This window comes from Dipodomys ordii, unplaced genomic scaffold (genome assembly GCF_000151885.1).
Source record: "Dipodomys ordii isolate 6190 unplaced genomic scaffold, Dord_2.0 Scaffold171, whole genome shotgun sequence".
NCBI classification, from domain to species: Eukaryota; Metazoa; Chordata; class Mammalia; order Rodentia; family Heteromyidae; genus Dipodomys; species Dipodomys ordii.
Window position 1 is genome coordinate 643975 of NW_012267387.1, and position 13702 is coordinate 657676.

The 13702-nt window shown below is 48.5% G+C and overlaps 1 protein-coding gene across 1 annotated transcript in view; it reads left to right on the top strand.

Annotated features, from left to right (window-relative positions):
• Muc16 (mucin 16, cell surface associated) overlaps window positions 1-13702 on the top strand; it is a 97205-nt gene that overhangs the window by 55556 nt on the left and 27947 nt on the right. The window contains exons 39-58 of the mRNA XM_013033500.1: window positions 966-1090; window positions 1374-1441; window positions 2028-2200; window positions 2305-2340; window positions 2587-2634; window positions 4291-4415; window positions 4814-4881; window positions 5460-5632; window positions 5756-5795; window positions 5915-6110; window positions 6527-6594; window positions 7683-7855; window positions 7965-8000; window positions 8227-8283; window positions 9724-9848; window positions 10192-10259; window positions 10854-11131; window positions 11673-11803; window positions 12212-12279; window positions 13383-13663. Of these exons, the coding sequence (XP_012888954.1) occupies window positions 966-1090; window positions 1374-1441; window positions 2028-2200; window positions 2305-2340; window positions 2587-2634; window positions 4291-4415; window positions 4814-4881; window positions 5460-5632; window positions 5756-5795; window positions 5915-6110; window positions 6527-6594; window positions 7683-7855; window positions 7965-8000; window positions 8227-8283; window positions 9724-9848; window positions 10192-10259; window positions 10854-11131; window positions 11673-11803; window positions 12212-12279; window positions 13383-13663 (2337 nt within the window). The remainder of the gene's footprint in view (window positions 1-965; window positions 1091-1373; window positions 1442-2027; window positions 2201-2304; window positions 2341-2586; window positions 2635-4290; window positions 4416-4813; window positions 4882-5459; window positions 5633-5755; window positions 5796-5914; window positions 6111-6526; window positions 6595-7682; window positions 7856-7964; window positions 8001-8226; window positions 8284-9723; window positions 9849-10191; window positions 10260-10853; window positions 11132-11672; window positions 11804-12211; window positions 12280-13382; window positions 13664-13702) is intronic.

Consider the following 13702-nt stretch of genomic DNA (forward strand, 5'->3'; position numbering starts at 1 on the left):
CCCTAACCCTGGCCCCACCACTGGGGATCTGCATTGTCCCACCTGTATTTCAGAAGCCATAGTGGTCCCCACCACAAACACTTGTTCCTTTCTCCCCAACATCTCTAGTGACCACCGTGTCTTCTGCGATGCCAACTCTGTCCTCCAGCCCCACAGGTAGGAATTCTGGCTGTACATTCTACCAGCATCCCCAGCTTCACAGGAGGCAGAAGGAGGGGGGAGGGCATGGTACATACCTAGGAGCCCAAGAAGGGTTCTTCATGGTTCTCACAGTGTCTTTCCAAGACCTAGAAGTGTTGCTTATATCCTCCCCCAGCACCAGGCAGCCTATGTGTCTCTGAACCCTGTTCCTAGACCCCAGCATTCAAGATCCACTACCAGTGTATATACAGACACACACACACACACACACACACATACAAAACTATTATAATATTCCAACTATCATATCTAATGTTTTCTATTAAGAGATTTTGTGACCTCGGACAAACCATGTCAGTTCCATTTTCTCATTTTTTTGCCTCTATTACATAAGCATCATACATATATTGCCTTGCTGCCAATGAATCCACTTTGGATTGAGATCTTCCAACAGGCCTTGACTCATGAACACGGGACACAGCTGTTTCTTCAGGCATTTCCCATCACATAATTCATGAATCTCAGAGAAGGACTTGGGGGAATAAAAAACACCTGAGCAAAAACAGAAGTCCATATCATTTTCAGCCCTGTTGAAGGTCAACTCAGTTTGCTTTCTGATGACAGTGAGCTTACATCTATGAACAAACCTCCTGGTCCTTAAAATATTCAAGTTGGTGCTGACATTTTGGACCTCCGCCATGAGGGATGTTGTAAACTCCAGAAGAATCCCCACCTCAGATCTTGAGCACACATAGAAGAGAAGCCATACTCAGGGGCTCAGAGCAAGAACAAGCTCATGGTGTCTTCTCTCAACCCTACTGCAGCAGCAGCTCCCATGGTGGTGCCATTCACCCTCAACTTCACTATCACCAACCTGAAGTATGAAGAGAACATGGGTCACCCTGGATCCGGGAAGTTCAATGTCACAGAGAGAATCCTGCAGAGACTGGTGAGAGCCCCACCCACTGTGCACTGCCCTGTCCACACAGCCATGACTACTCCAGCGATGCCACACCCCTTACAGTAGGCTGCCTAATTGACTAAAAGTCCAGCCCACCAGTATAGCCATGCCCACCAAGGAAAGCCACACCCACACGATCTAGCTCAGACCATGGAAGAAGACTACCCACCCAAACCCACACAAGTCATCTCACTGATTATGCCAGCTACACCCACTACATTTGATCCAAGTACTCAACCTTCCAACTCATCCTTCTGTCCTTTCTCCACAGCTCAGACCTTTGTTCAAGAAAACCAGTGTTGGGCCCCTCTACTCTGACTGCAGACTGGACCACCTCAGGTGAGAGCTCACAACAGCAGGACAGATCATCCCCAAGTGATCCTAGACAAAACAAATCAGTCCACTGCCATCCTTCCTCCATTGTGGAAGTCTTCTTCCAGAACAGAAATCAGGGCACTACTGGATCGGGCACCACAGTGTGCCCTAGCACCTCCCAAACTCCAGTGTCTCAGATCCTGCACACCATTAGATGGGACCCTGCCTTTATCCTCCAAAACCTACCCCTGCTTCCTCCCTCCCTTTGGATAGAAGACCATTTTCTTCTTGCCTCAATCCTTCAGAAAAAGATAGCTTTCCATTGTAGATGAACATTCAATGCTGTGCTCACCTGTCTCATCTTAGAGCCCCACAGGCCCTGTTCCATGGCCTTGCTGATTAGAGTCTTGGATTTAGGGAACCCATCAACCCATGACTGATCAAATATTCCAAGCAGCTAAACAGAATACATGTAAATATTTAAACATGACTTCTTTCCTGTCCATTTGCCTTCTATTCTCTCATGTGTGCTTCAGCTCCTTCACCAGGAAGTTCAGGACCCCCAGTCACTTACCCACGGATTGTCTTTCCCCTTCTCTGCCTTCTTCAGGTCTAAACAGGATGGAACTGCCACAGGAGTAGACGCCATCTGCACCCTACGCCCTGACCCCACAGGCCCTGGGCTGGACAGAGAGCAGTTGTACAAGGAGCTCAGCCAGCTGACCCTTGGCATCTCCCAGCTGGGGCACTATAGCCTGGACCAGGACAGTCTCTATGTCAATGGTGAGTAGAGGCCCAGTGTGCTTGGCTTTTTCAGGGTTCATGGTCTCCCATCCTGTGCTTCCTGTTTGCTCCTCTCAACCTCGGAACCTCCTCTCTCCCTGCAGGTTTCACCCTCCACAGCCTGCCCTCCACCTCCAGCAGTGAGTATTCTGGGCCTCACTATATTCTACTTCCCCTCTAAACTCCAGCCTTTTGCAGTGAAGCACTTCAATCCCCACGATATCTCCTTCACACAAAGCCAATCTCCCAATGCCTGGAGACAAATCAGGAATTTATACCCTAACCTTGGCCCCACTACCAGAGATCTGTTTTGTTGTCCTACCTGTGTTCAGAGATAATGGAGATCACTACCAGAAACCTTTGTCTTTTCTCCCCTATATCTCTAGTGACCATCATGTCTTCTGCAATGCCAGGGCCATCCTTCAGCCCCACAGGTAGGACTTCTCCTGACCAAACATACTCCCAGTGTCCCTAGCATCACAGGAGGCATGAGGATCTGGGAAGTGGGTGTCATGTCCTAAGGAACCTAAGGTGTCAGTATCCTCTCCTATCACCCGGCTCCTTTGTGTCATTCTCTTGAGCCTATTTCTGAACCCTAGAGTTCACCCAGTTCACCTCTAAAATCCCTCCAGCCCTTCTATCATTACAGACCAGCAGATTGTGCAGAGCACAGTTTTCTTCCATGGCATTGTCCCCAAAAGCAACTCAGAGAAAGATCAATACCTCATCCACACAGCCAACTATCGGCCATCAGTTTGCTTTTTATTTGAGGAATCCTGTATTGAATGGACTGCACAGAAAAGACCATTTGCTCTGCTAGTATTTTATGAATTTGTTCTTTGGGAACATAAGTGCAGCAACTCCTGTCCATCTGCAAGAATCACACTCATTTCTACATAGTGGAAGTGTGTTGACATTTCAGTTCATCCAACATCTACAAACCAATAGTGTCATCTCTGAAATTCCAGATGATTTGATGTTTTGATCTCTATGAGTCTCTTAAATATTGATCATTAGGAAAACTGACTAAAATGACAAAAATGTTAAAATAACAGAGACAGCAATGGCTCTTTTTACCAACAGAACTTTCCAGTTCTTCTTGTCTTGTTGGTTACTTAGCCACAGTATTCTCTGCCAACAAATGATACAGGAAATCCTAAAAACTGTCACACTACACAAAATTATCACACACTGAACATTACAAGGTTTATTTTGAAAATGGGATTTTAAGTATCAGAAACATACATATTATCAGAACCTAATACAACAACACACTTTCACACTTGTCACATACAGAGGAAACATATAAATGATAAAACAGGAGCTGGTAATTCATACCTGCAATCCTAGCTGCTTAGCAGGCTGATCTCTGAAGAGATCAAAGCCAACCCAAGCAGGGAAGCCAGTGAGACTTCTATATCCAGTTAACCACCAAAATAGCCAATGTTTAGTTGTGGCTCAAGTGGCAAAGAGTCTGCCTTAAGCAAAATAAGCTCTGGGACATTACCCAGGGCTGAGTTCAAGCCCTAATACTAGCACTCACACACACACACAATAATAATAACAATAGTTATTATTATTATTATATAATATCTTCTTTTCAAATGCAGTGCATTTCATCTAGAAATGGAGTGACCTAAAATAAACCATAGCACCTCCATTGTCTCAAGCTTTTCCCTCTGTAAAATGAGCATCATAACAATATCTCCTTGCTACCAATTAGTCCAGTTTGGATAAAGAACTTCGAACAGGCTTTGACTCATGAAAAGAGATACATGTGTTCCTTCGGACATTTGTCAATCCATAAATATGTGAATCCCAGCGAATGAGTTGGGGTAAACAATCATTAACTCAGAAACAAAGGAAGTCCCTATGATCTTCAGCCACATTGAAGGTCAGATGAGTTTGCTTTTTGGTGAGGGTGCCCTAACATCCAGAAGCTGACTTCCAAATCCTTAGAACATTCTATTTGGCTCTGACATTTTGGGTCTCCAGCTTGAAGAGCCTTAAATACACATAGAAGAGATTACATACTCAGGTTTTCACATCAAGACCAAGCCCATGGTGTCTTTTTCCCAACCCCACCGCAGCAGCCGGTCCCATGCTGGTGCCATTCACCCTCAATTTCACCATCACCAACCTGGGGTATAAGGAGGAAATGGGTCACCCTGGATCCCAGAAGTTCAATGTCACAGAGAGAATCCTGCAGAGACTGGTGAGAGCCCCGCCCACTGTGCACAGCAACATCCACCGAGAAAGCCAGCCCACTCAAGCTATGCCACGTCCATGAAAGTAGACATGCCCACTCAGAGATAGCCCAGTGGTTAAAGGCCTGCTCATGGTCTTAGCCACACCCATCACAGAAAGCCGCACCTACTCTAACTATGACTTGCCCACAGAAGATAACTATGCCCACCTCTCCCTAGCTCCATACATCAAAGCTCCACCAACATTGCGTGGCCCCCACCCTCCGAGGGAGGCCACGCCCCCCCACATATGCCATACTCTGCCCACCTTACTCTATAGCTCCACAGATCCAGCCCTGCCCACTTATTTCTGTCCTGTCCCTGCTCCCTTAGCCCTCCTCCTCATGCCTCTCTCCTTCTTCCACAGCTCAGACCCTTGTTCAAGAAAACCAGTGTTGGCCCCCTGTATTTTGACTGCAGACTGGACCTGCTCAGGTGAGAGCTCAGAACAGCAAGACAGGATCTCCCTATTTGCTCCCAGCCAGTGCAAATCTATCAACTTCCTCCCAACATTCCTCACTTTGTTCTATGGGGGTGGAATTCAGGAAAACACTGCATACACCAAAACACCCTCTAATCTTATCATGTCTCTCCTGGATGAGCTCAGATCCTGCACCACATTTCAGGATTGGGCCCCAGCCCTGCTGGTCCAAAGTGCATACTTTCTCTCCTTCCATCACTTTGTAACTAAAAGGCATTTCCTCTGGGCTTTGAATCCTGTACTGAAGATTTTATTTATTAAAAAGTAGGGTTGTTTTTTTTTTCATTTTCCCTTAGCTCTCAAAACCAGTCTAACAAGACAGGTTGGAGCCTTGAATTTAGCACAAATGTCTGAGCTCATGACAGTTCCAAACTCACAAGACACCTGTGCAAATTATCACATATTCGTTAAGCCTGGCTTTTCCTCCTGTCTACCATACTTCTCCTTTCAATATCTCTACTCACCTACCCCAAGAAGGGCAGCTTTCGTTCACCCATCCACCTATTGTCTTTCCTCTCCCTGCCCTCCCCAGACCTGAGAAGAAAGGCACCGCCACAGCAGTGGACGCCATCTGCAGCCACAGTCCTGACACCACAGGCCCTGGGCTGGAGAGAGAGCGGCTGTACAGGGAGCTCAGCCAGCTGACCACCAGAGTCACCCAGCTGGGCTCCTTTACCCTAGACCCTGACAGTCTCTATGTCAATGGTGAGCACAGCCCTCTCAGCACCCTGCACTGTGCACCCCTCACACCCCCCACCTCCAAGGCTGCTGCCCTTCCCTCTCCACCACCCAAACCCTCCTCATCCTCCCTGCAATCTCTCTCTACAGGCTACACCCACCAGGCAGCAGTGACCACGCCCAGCAGTAAGTGCCCAATCACTACAAAATCCCACTCCCCCCACATGCAGTGAAAGAAAGCCCCAGGCCCTGTCCTTACACCAGCTGTGAGAGAGGGAAGGATTGTGGTCTCCAGTGAGATGGTCACAGGCCCTGCCTGTCCCCTGTGTCCATCACAGGCCTGACTCAGTGTGGCTTCTCCTTCTTCTCCTCTGCTGCAGCCACAGGCCCAGTCCTGCTGTCGTTCACCCTCAACTTCACCATCACCAACCTGCGTTACAAGGAAGACATGCAGGAACCAGGGTCCGGGAAATTCAACACCACAGAGAGGGTTCTGCAAGGCCTGGTGAGTGCTCCTCCCTCTTCACTCTGGCCCCGCCTACTGTTTCAGGCCACACCCACTTCTCCCCAGACACTCCCACCTCTAAGTCCCCGCCCACATCACCATAGCACCTCCCTCAGCTAAAGCCCCTCCCACCACACTCCATCCTCTCCCACCTCTAAGGCACAGACCAGTGCACTCCACACCATCCCATATGTAATTCCTCTTCAATCCCACACCAGCTCCTCCCACCTCTAAGGCACCACTCACCTCACTCTAGCCCCACCCACTGCTAAGGTCCCACCCACCGCTTTCTAGATTCATGTCATCTATGCCCAGAAACACCTCTCCTCCAGCCACTGGTGACCAGTCCACCCAACCTTAACCACCAGACCCTTCCTCTCCGCCCATCCCCTCAGCTTTTATTTTCTCCCCCATAGCTTGGGCGCTTGTTCCACAACACCAGTGTTGGACCCCTCTTCTCTGGCTGCAGACTGGACCTGCTCAGGTGAGTGCTCAGAACACACAGCCAAGGCTGCCCCATTGCTCCCAGGCCCCAACCCTTTTATCAGCTTCCTCTCTGCCTCCCTCTACATGACCTCCAGAGAGGTGGACTGCACCAAGCTGTCTGTTCATACTACCATCTCCCCCACCCCAAATTGTGCTAGAGATCTGCTGAGACCAGCATCCTCACTGGCTCTCTATTCTGCTGATCCCTTTTGAATTCTCACTCTCTCACTTTCCCAATGAAGGCATTTCCTGTAGGTGTTCAATTCTATTCCCCAAGATCAAAATGTGTGTGCCTTTTCCATTTGCTTCCCTCCTCAATTCCAGCTGCCTATCTTGCTACAGCATGTGTTGTGTCCTCATGCCAGAGGATGTCATTGAATGCATATTCTTCTCTTTTTGTTTTGGTATTTGGGAATTCTGTTTGTTTTATGCCAGTAGTGGGGATTGAACTTAGGGCCCAGGCACAGTCTTTTAGCTTTTCATTCAAGGCTGGAGCTCTACCAGGGAGTAGTAGGTTGATTTAGTACTTTTGTGCTGTTTACTTAGAAGTTGGAGATTCCTAGATGATCCTGTCCCATCCTCAGACCTCAGCCGCCTGAGTAGCTGAGATGACAGGCACGAGCCAGTGACCCCTGGTACTAATAAATACCCTGGAGCCTCTCACAGTGTTCAGAGGCCCAGGCTTTCGGAAAGTGATTACATGTGGAGAATTCTTTTCATTTTTTCTTTCTTCATTCCTTTTACTCTTCCATTCTTTCTTTATCTCTTTCTTTCCTTCCTTCATTTTTCTTTCTTCTTTTCTTCTTTCTTTCTTCCTTTCCTTCCATCTTTCTCTATTCCTTTCCTTCTCACATTTTGGACAAGACTCCAAATCAAACTAGATATCTGATGTTTTCACTCATTGGCTTGTGGTCTACCAATTGGGCCAGGCCTCCATCCTCACTCACAGAGAATTCTATACTCTCATTAGTTTCAAACATTTCATTCCCTTAGACCCTTTCCTACCATGCTTCCTATGAATCTATCAACTCCTCCCTGAAGAAACCTGTGATTAAAATCACATTTGCCACTACCCCTCATCCACAGGTCTGAGAAGAAAGGAGCTGCCACAAGAGTGGATGCCATCTGCTCCCATCACCCAAACCCCACGGGCCCTGGGCTGGACAGAGAGCGCCTGTACAGGGAGCTCAGCCAAATGACCCTTGGCATCACCCAGCTGGGCCCCTACAGCCTTGACCAGGACAGTCTCTATGTCAATGGTGAGCAGAGGCCCAGTGTGCTTGGCTGTGTCAGGGTCCTTGGTCTCCCATCCTGTGCCTCCTGTTCCTTCATTCCCACCTCCCCACCCTCTCTTCTCTCTCCCTGCAGGTTACACCCTCCACAGCCTGCCCTCCACCCCCAGGAGTGAGTATTCTTGGCCTCCCTAAATCCCACCTCCCCTCCAAGCCCCAGCCCTCTGCAATGAACCAAGTCAAACCCCACCATGGCCCCTCCATGCTGAAATCCACCTCCAGCCTGGGAGAGGCAGACACTGTGAACCTAAAACACCAAAGACATGTGTCTTCCTTTCCTGGCATCTGCAGGATATTGGGGATCCCCAGCCAGACACTTGGCATTTTTTTCTCCCCAGCTTCTATGGTGGTCACGGTGTCTCCAGCCAGGTCGACCTCGGCTTCCCATCCCACAGGTAGGAATTCTCCCTGATGCAATTTGGGACCTCGGAGCCCAAGAGACAGCAATACAGGTGGCCTCAGAGGCTTGTCCCAGAGGGGCCCAACATCAGCTCTGCATGGATCTCACAGGAAGCCCAGGTCCCTGAGAGCTCTTTTTGTCCTGGTTTCTCCCTGAGCACCCAGCACATTTTGACCTCCTCTGCACCATGTTTCTGGACCCCACAACTGCCCTTGCTTCCTAAGTCCTTCCCCATCCCTGTAAGTACTGACCCGGATTCCTGTAGTCCAGGCTGAGATGTTTGGGATGTTTGCTGGACCAGAAACTCACTCAGACAGATCAGCTTCCTTTTTTCCAAGGGATATTTCCAAATAGCTCTTGACCACAGCTTGTCTCAGCAAATAATCTGCATGAACACATTCCACAGGAAAGACCACATTGTTCTTGTGAATTCCCTCTCATTTATGGTCCATGGACTATTGCTGTGTATCATGTAGAAAAAATTAGAACAATCTTATGAATGGCTTGATTCACTGAAAACCTGTGAACCACTGGGCCATTTTCAAATTGACAGAATATTTTTGTATGTCAGTTTCCTGACTCATATTTTCTTTGAAATCTGTCAAGAACAAGAACCCAGATCATTCAGGAAATAGTACAAGGAACACCTGTCTGTCTACCATTGGAACCCAATGGCTGTAGATGTCTTGTTTCTACATGCACATGTATAAAGTGACACAAATATCGCTAAAGATTGCTGTGCTAGGTGAATTATCACACAGTGATAAGTCACAGTCATGTGCTCTTCATGGTTTGTTTCCAAAGAGCTTGAGATGCAGCACTAAAAATGTACCTGTTGACATTAAAACCATTAGAATCCTACACAATAACACAGACTCACAAAGTGAAATGAATTGGAAATATATGAATATACTCACAGTTTTGGTCTGTTTACAAATTGAGTTCTGTCGAAGAAGGACTCTGTTACTTGCAGCCTTCTTCTATCAGCTCAACATCTGCATTTCACAATTATTGGTTTCCAATCGATAATATTTATACTGATTCAAATCACAATATTTATTATAATAATTAAACCCAACCAATTACTCACATAAAACAAGAAATTTAAAAGGATATGATACATACAGAATCCACCTCTGGATATCATTACATAATTTCTAATCAGTAAATACACACACACAGGGAAATTATTTTTATTAAATAAAGAAGCCAAAACTAGGAATTCACAGGAATGTTATCTCCCTGGACCAGAGAAGTTTTGGCTTCCTGCCAGATGACCGACTTTTACATTAATCATATTCATGTTGAGTCCCTGTCCTGTAGTTACCATTCAGGTCACCTCTCACAGGAAGCTGTCCATCCAAGAGCAAGCAGCTACCCCAAAGCAGGGGACATCCTGGGATCAGGTTGGATGTCTTTCTCTCTCCTGTTACAGCAGTAAGCCCTGCCCTGGTGCCATTCACCCTCAACTTCACCATCACAAACCTGCAGTATAAGGAGGACCTGGGCCAGCCTGGATCTGCAAAGTTCAACACCACAGAGAGAATCCTCCAGAGACTGGTGAGACCCCGCCCACTGCACAGCCCCACCCCTAGGACAAGTCACGCCCACCAGTCCTCTGCCACATTCACATACTATTCCACTCACCTCTCTCAAGCTTCACTAATTAAAGCCAGCCCATTGGAAACCCTGCCCACATAGCAAAGCCACGCCCACTGCAAAAACTCCTGCACATGGATGGAAGCCACGCCAACACTAGCTATACACACCCCAAAACATTCCAGCACAAGCAACCAAGCTCCATACACAAAAGACCCGCCCACAGATGGAAAACACGCCCACTCACTAATGCCCCGCCCATACTTCTGAGCCCTTCCCTGACCCAGCTCCCTTTCCTCCACAGCTCAGATCCATGTTCAAGAAAACCACTATTGGCCCCCTCTACTCTGACTGCAGACTGGACCTGCTCAGGTGAGAGCTCACCACCATGCAGGGCTTCCCCAAGTGTGCCCAAGCACCACACAGTTCTTGGCTCTTTTCATTCCTTCCTTCTAAAATATCTTCTTTCAGGGGTGCAATGCACAAGGCACTAGGTCCAGCATCACAGTGTCTCCTCAACTTTCCACCTCTCTTCTCACACACCGCAACGGGAGTGAAGCAATATACATTTTCATTTATAGAGTGCTCTGCTTCCTTCCTCACTTGCATTAAGACAGCAATTCCTTCAGACCTAAATTCTGTGCCCAGAGTTTCTCTTTAGAAAACCATAACCTTATCTTTTTCATTAGCATCTAATCTCCTTATCTCTGGTCTCCACTTTTGAACAAGCCCATCACCAGTTTCTGCACCACAAACACCCAAGTTTGAGCCTTGCATGGAGTGCAAGTTCTGAACCTATGACTCACTGAAAGTCCCAGGCAGCTGCACCCACAATCCAAGTCTGGTGTCTCAACTCCCACCTGACTTCTCACACTCTCTACCCTTTCCCTCTGCCCATTTCCTATCCAACTTACACAAATCTTGAACAAATCATGGGCAAACTTAATTGTAATCACATCTGCCCAGGCCCAAGAATGAAGGAACCGCCACAGGAGTGGATGCCATCTGCACCCAGCACTCCGACCCTACGGGCCTAAGACTGGACAGAGAGCGGCTGTACAGGGAGCTCAGCCAGCTGACCCTTGGTGTCACCCAGCTGGGGACCTACAGCCTGGACCAGAACAGTCTCTATGTCAATGGTGAGCAATGTCTTTTGAGCATCCCTGCACTGTACACCACACATCCCCCCACAACCAAGGCTGCCTTTCTTCCCTCTACACCTTCCAAGTCCTCCTCACCCTCTCCCAATCTCTTTCTGCAGGTTACACCCTGCAGGCTGCAGTAACCACACCCAGCAGTGAGTAACCAGTCACCCCCCAAATCCCTCTCCCTCCTATGGAATGCAAGAAGCCCCAGGACTTATCCACAGCCCTCCTCAGAGGGACAGGAGAGGGCAGCTCACAGGCTGGAGACTCATGGCAAGGAGTCTCACCTGGGAGACAGCTGTGGTACCCCGTGGACACACAAAGGCCTCTAAAAATGGCTGGGTGAATGAGGGACACGAAGCAGGCAAAGTGACCCTTGGAAATAAGGGAGAATTTAGAGGGTTAACTTTCCCTTTCTGATCTTTGTAACTCCAGATCCTTGCTCCTTCACTTGAAGTATTAGATGGCCTTCTGTCCACACTTGGTGATTTGTGTATTAGTGCGAACCTATCTCCAGTCATTGCTGTGGTCCCCAGTGAAATGGTCACTGGAGTCCCCAGGCCTGTGGGTCCCAGCCCCTGACTGTCCCCTGTGTCCATCACAGGCCTGATTCACTGTGGTTTCTCCTTTGTCGCCTCTGCTGCAGCCACAGGCCCAGTCCTGCTGTCGTTCACCCTCAACTTCACCATCACCAACCTGCGTTACCAGGAAGACATGCAGGAACCAGGGTCCGGGAAGTTCAACACCACAGAGAGGGTTCTGCAAGGCCTGGTGAGTGCTCCTCCCTCTTCACTCCGGCCCCGCCTACTCATTCAGGCCACACCCACTTCTCTCCAGACCCTCCCACCTCTAAGTCCCCGCCCACATCACTGCAGCACCTCCCTCAGCTAAAGCCCCTCCCACCACACTCCGTCCTCTCCCACCTCTAAGGCACAGACCAGCACACTCCAACCCCGCCCACATTTATTCCTCTCCAATCCCACACCAGCTCCTCCCACCTCTAAGGCACCACCAACCTCACTCCAGGCCCACCAACTGCTAAGGTCCCATCCACAGTTTTCTAAAGCCCTGTCATCTATGCCCAGAAACACCTCTCCTCCAGCCACTGGTGACCAGTCCATCTAACCTTGACTGCTAAGCCCTGCCTCTCCGCCTCAGCTCTTATTTTCTCCCCCATAGCTTGGGCCCTTGTTCCACAACACCAGTGTTGGACCCCTCTTCTCTGGCTGCAGACTGAACCTGCTCAGGTGAGTGCTCAGAACACACAGCCAAGGCTGCCCCATTGCTCCCAGGCCCCTACTCTTATCATCTTCCTCTCTGCCTCCCTCTACATGACCTCCAGAGAGGTGGACTGCAGGAGGCACTGGAGCCAGCACCAAGCTGTCTGTTCATCCTACCATCTCCCCCACCCCAAATTGTGCTCGAGTCCTGCTGAGACCAGCATCTTCTTCACTCTACCTTGCTGATACCTTTTGAATTCTCACTTGCTCACTATCCCAATGAAGGCATTTCCTGTAGGTGTTCAATTCTGTCCACAAGATCAATATTTGTGTGCTTTTTCCATTTACTTCCCTCCTCAATTCCAGCTGTCTATCTTGCTCTATCATGTGTTCTCTCCTCATGCCAGAGGATGTCATCGAATACATATTCATTTCGTTTTCATTCTTGCTATGGTATTTGGGGATTCTGTTGATTTTGAGCCAGTACTGGGGTTTAAACTTAGGGCACAGGAACTGTCATTTAGCATTTCATCCAAGGCTGGAGCTCTAACAGGGAGCAATGTGTCTACTTAGTGCTTTTTCACTGTTTCTTTAGAGATTCAAGTCTCTTAGATGATCCTGTCCCATCCTCAGAATTCAGCCTCCTGAGTGGCTGAGATGATAGGCATGAGGCAGTGACCCCTGGTACTAATAAATACCCTTGAGTAACTCACGCTGCTCATAGGCCCAGGCTTACTGAAAGTGATTACATGTGGAGAATTCTTTTCCTTTTTTTCTTTCTTCTTTCCTTTTACTATTTCATTCTTTCTTTTTCTCTTTTTCCTTCCTTCATTTTTCTTTCTTTTCATCTTTCTTTCTTCCTTTCCTTCCATCTTTCTCTCTTCCTTTCCTTCTCACATTTTGGACAGGACCAGAAATTAAACTAGGTATCTGATGTTTTCACTCATTGGCTTGCAGTCTACCAATTGAGCCAGGCCTCCATCCTCACTCACAGAGATTCCTATACTCTCATTAGTTTCAAACATTTCATTCTCTTGGACCCTTGCCTACCATGCTTCCTATGAACCTATCAACTCCTCCCTGAAAGAACTTGTCATTACCATTACATTTGCCCCCAACCCCATCCACAGGTCTGAGAAGGAAGGAGCTGCCACAGGAGTGGATGCCATCTGCTCCCATCACCCAAACCCCACGGGCCCTGGGCTGGACAGAGAGCGCCTGTACAGGGAGCTCAGCCAAATGACCCTCGGCATCACCCAGCTGGGCCCCTACAGCCTTGACCAGGACAGTCTCTATGTCAATGGTGAGCAGAGGCCCAGTGTGCTTGGCTGTGTCAGGGTCCTCGGTCTCCCATTTGTGCCTCCTGTTCCTTCATTCCCACCTCCCCACCCTCTCTTCTCTCTCCCTGCAGGTTACACCCTCCACAGCCTGCCCTCCACCCCCAGGAGTG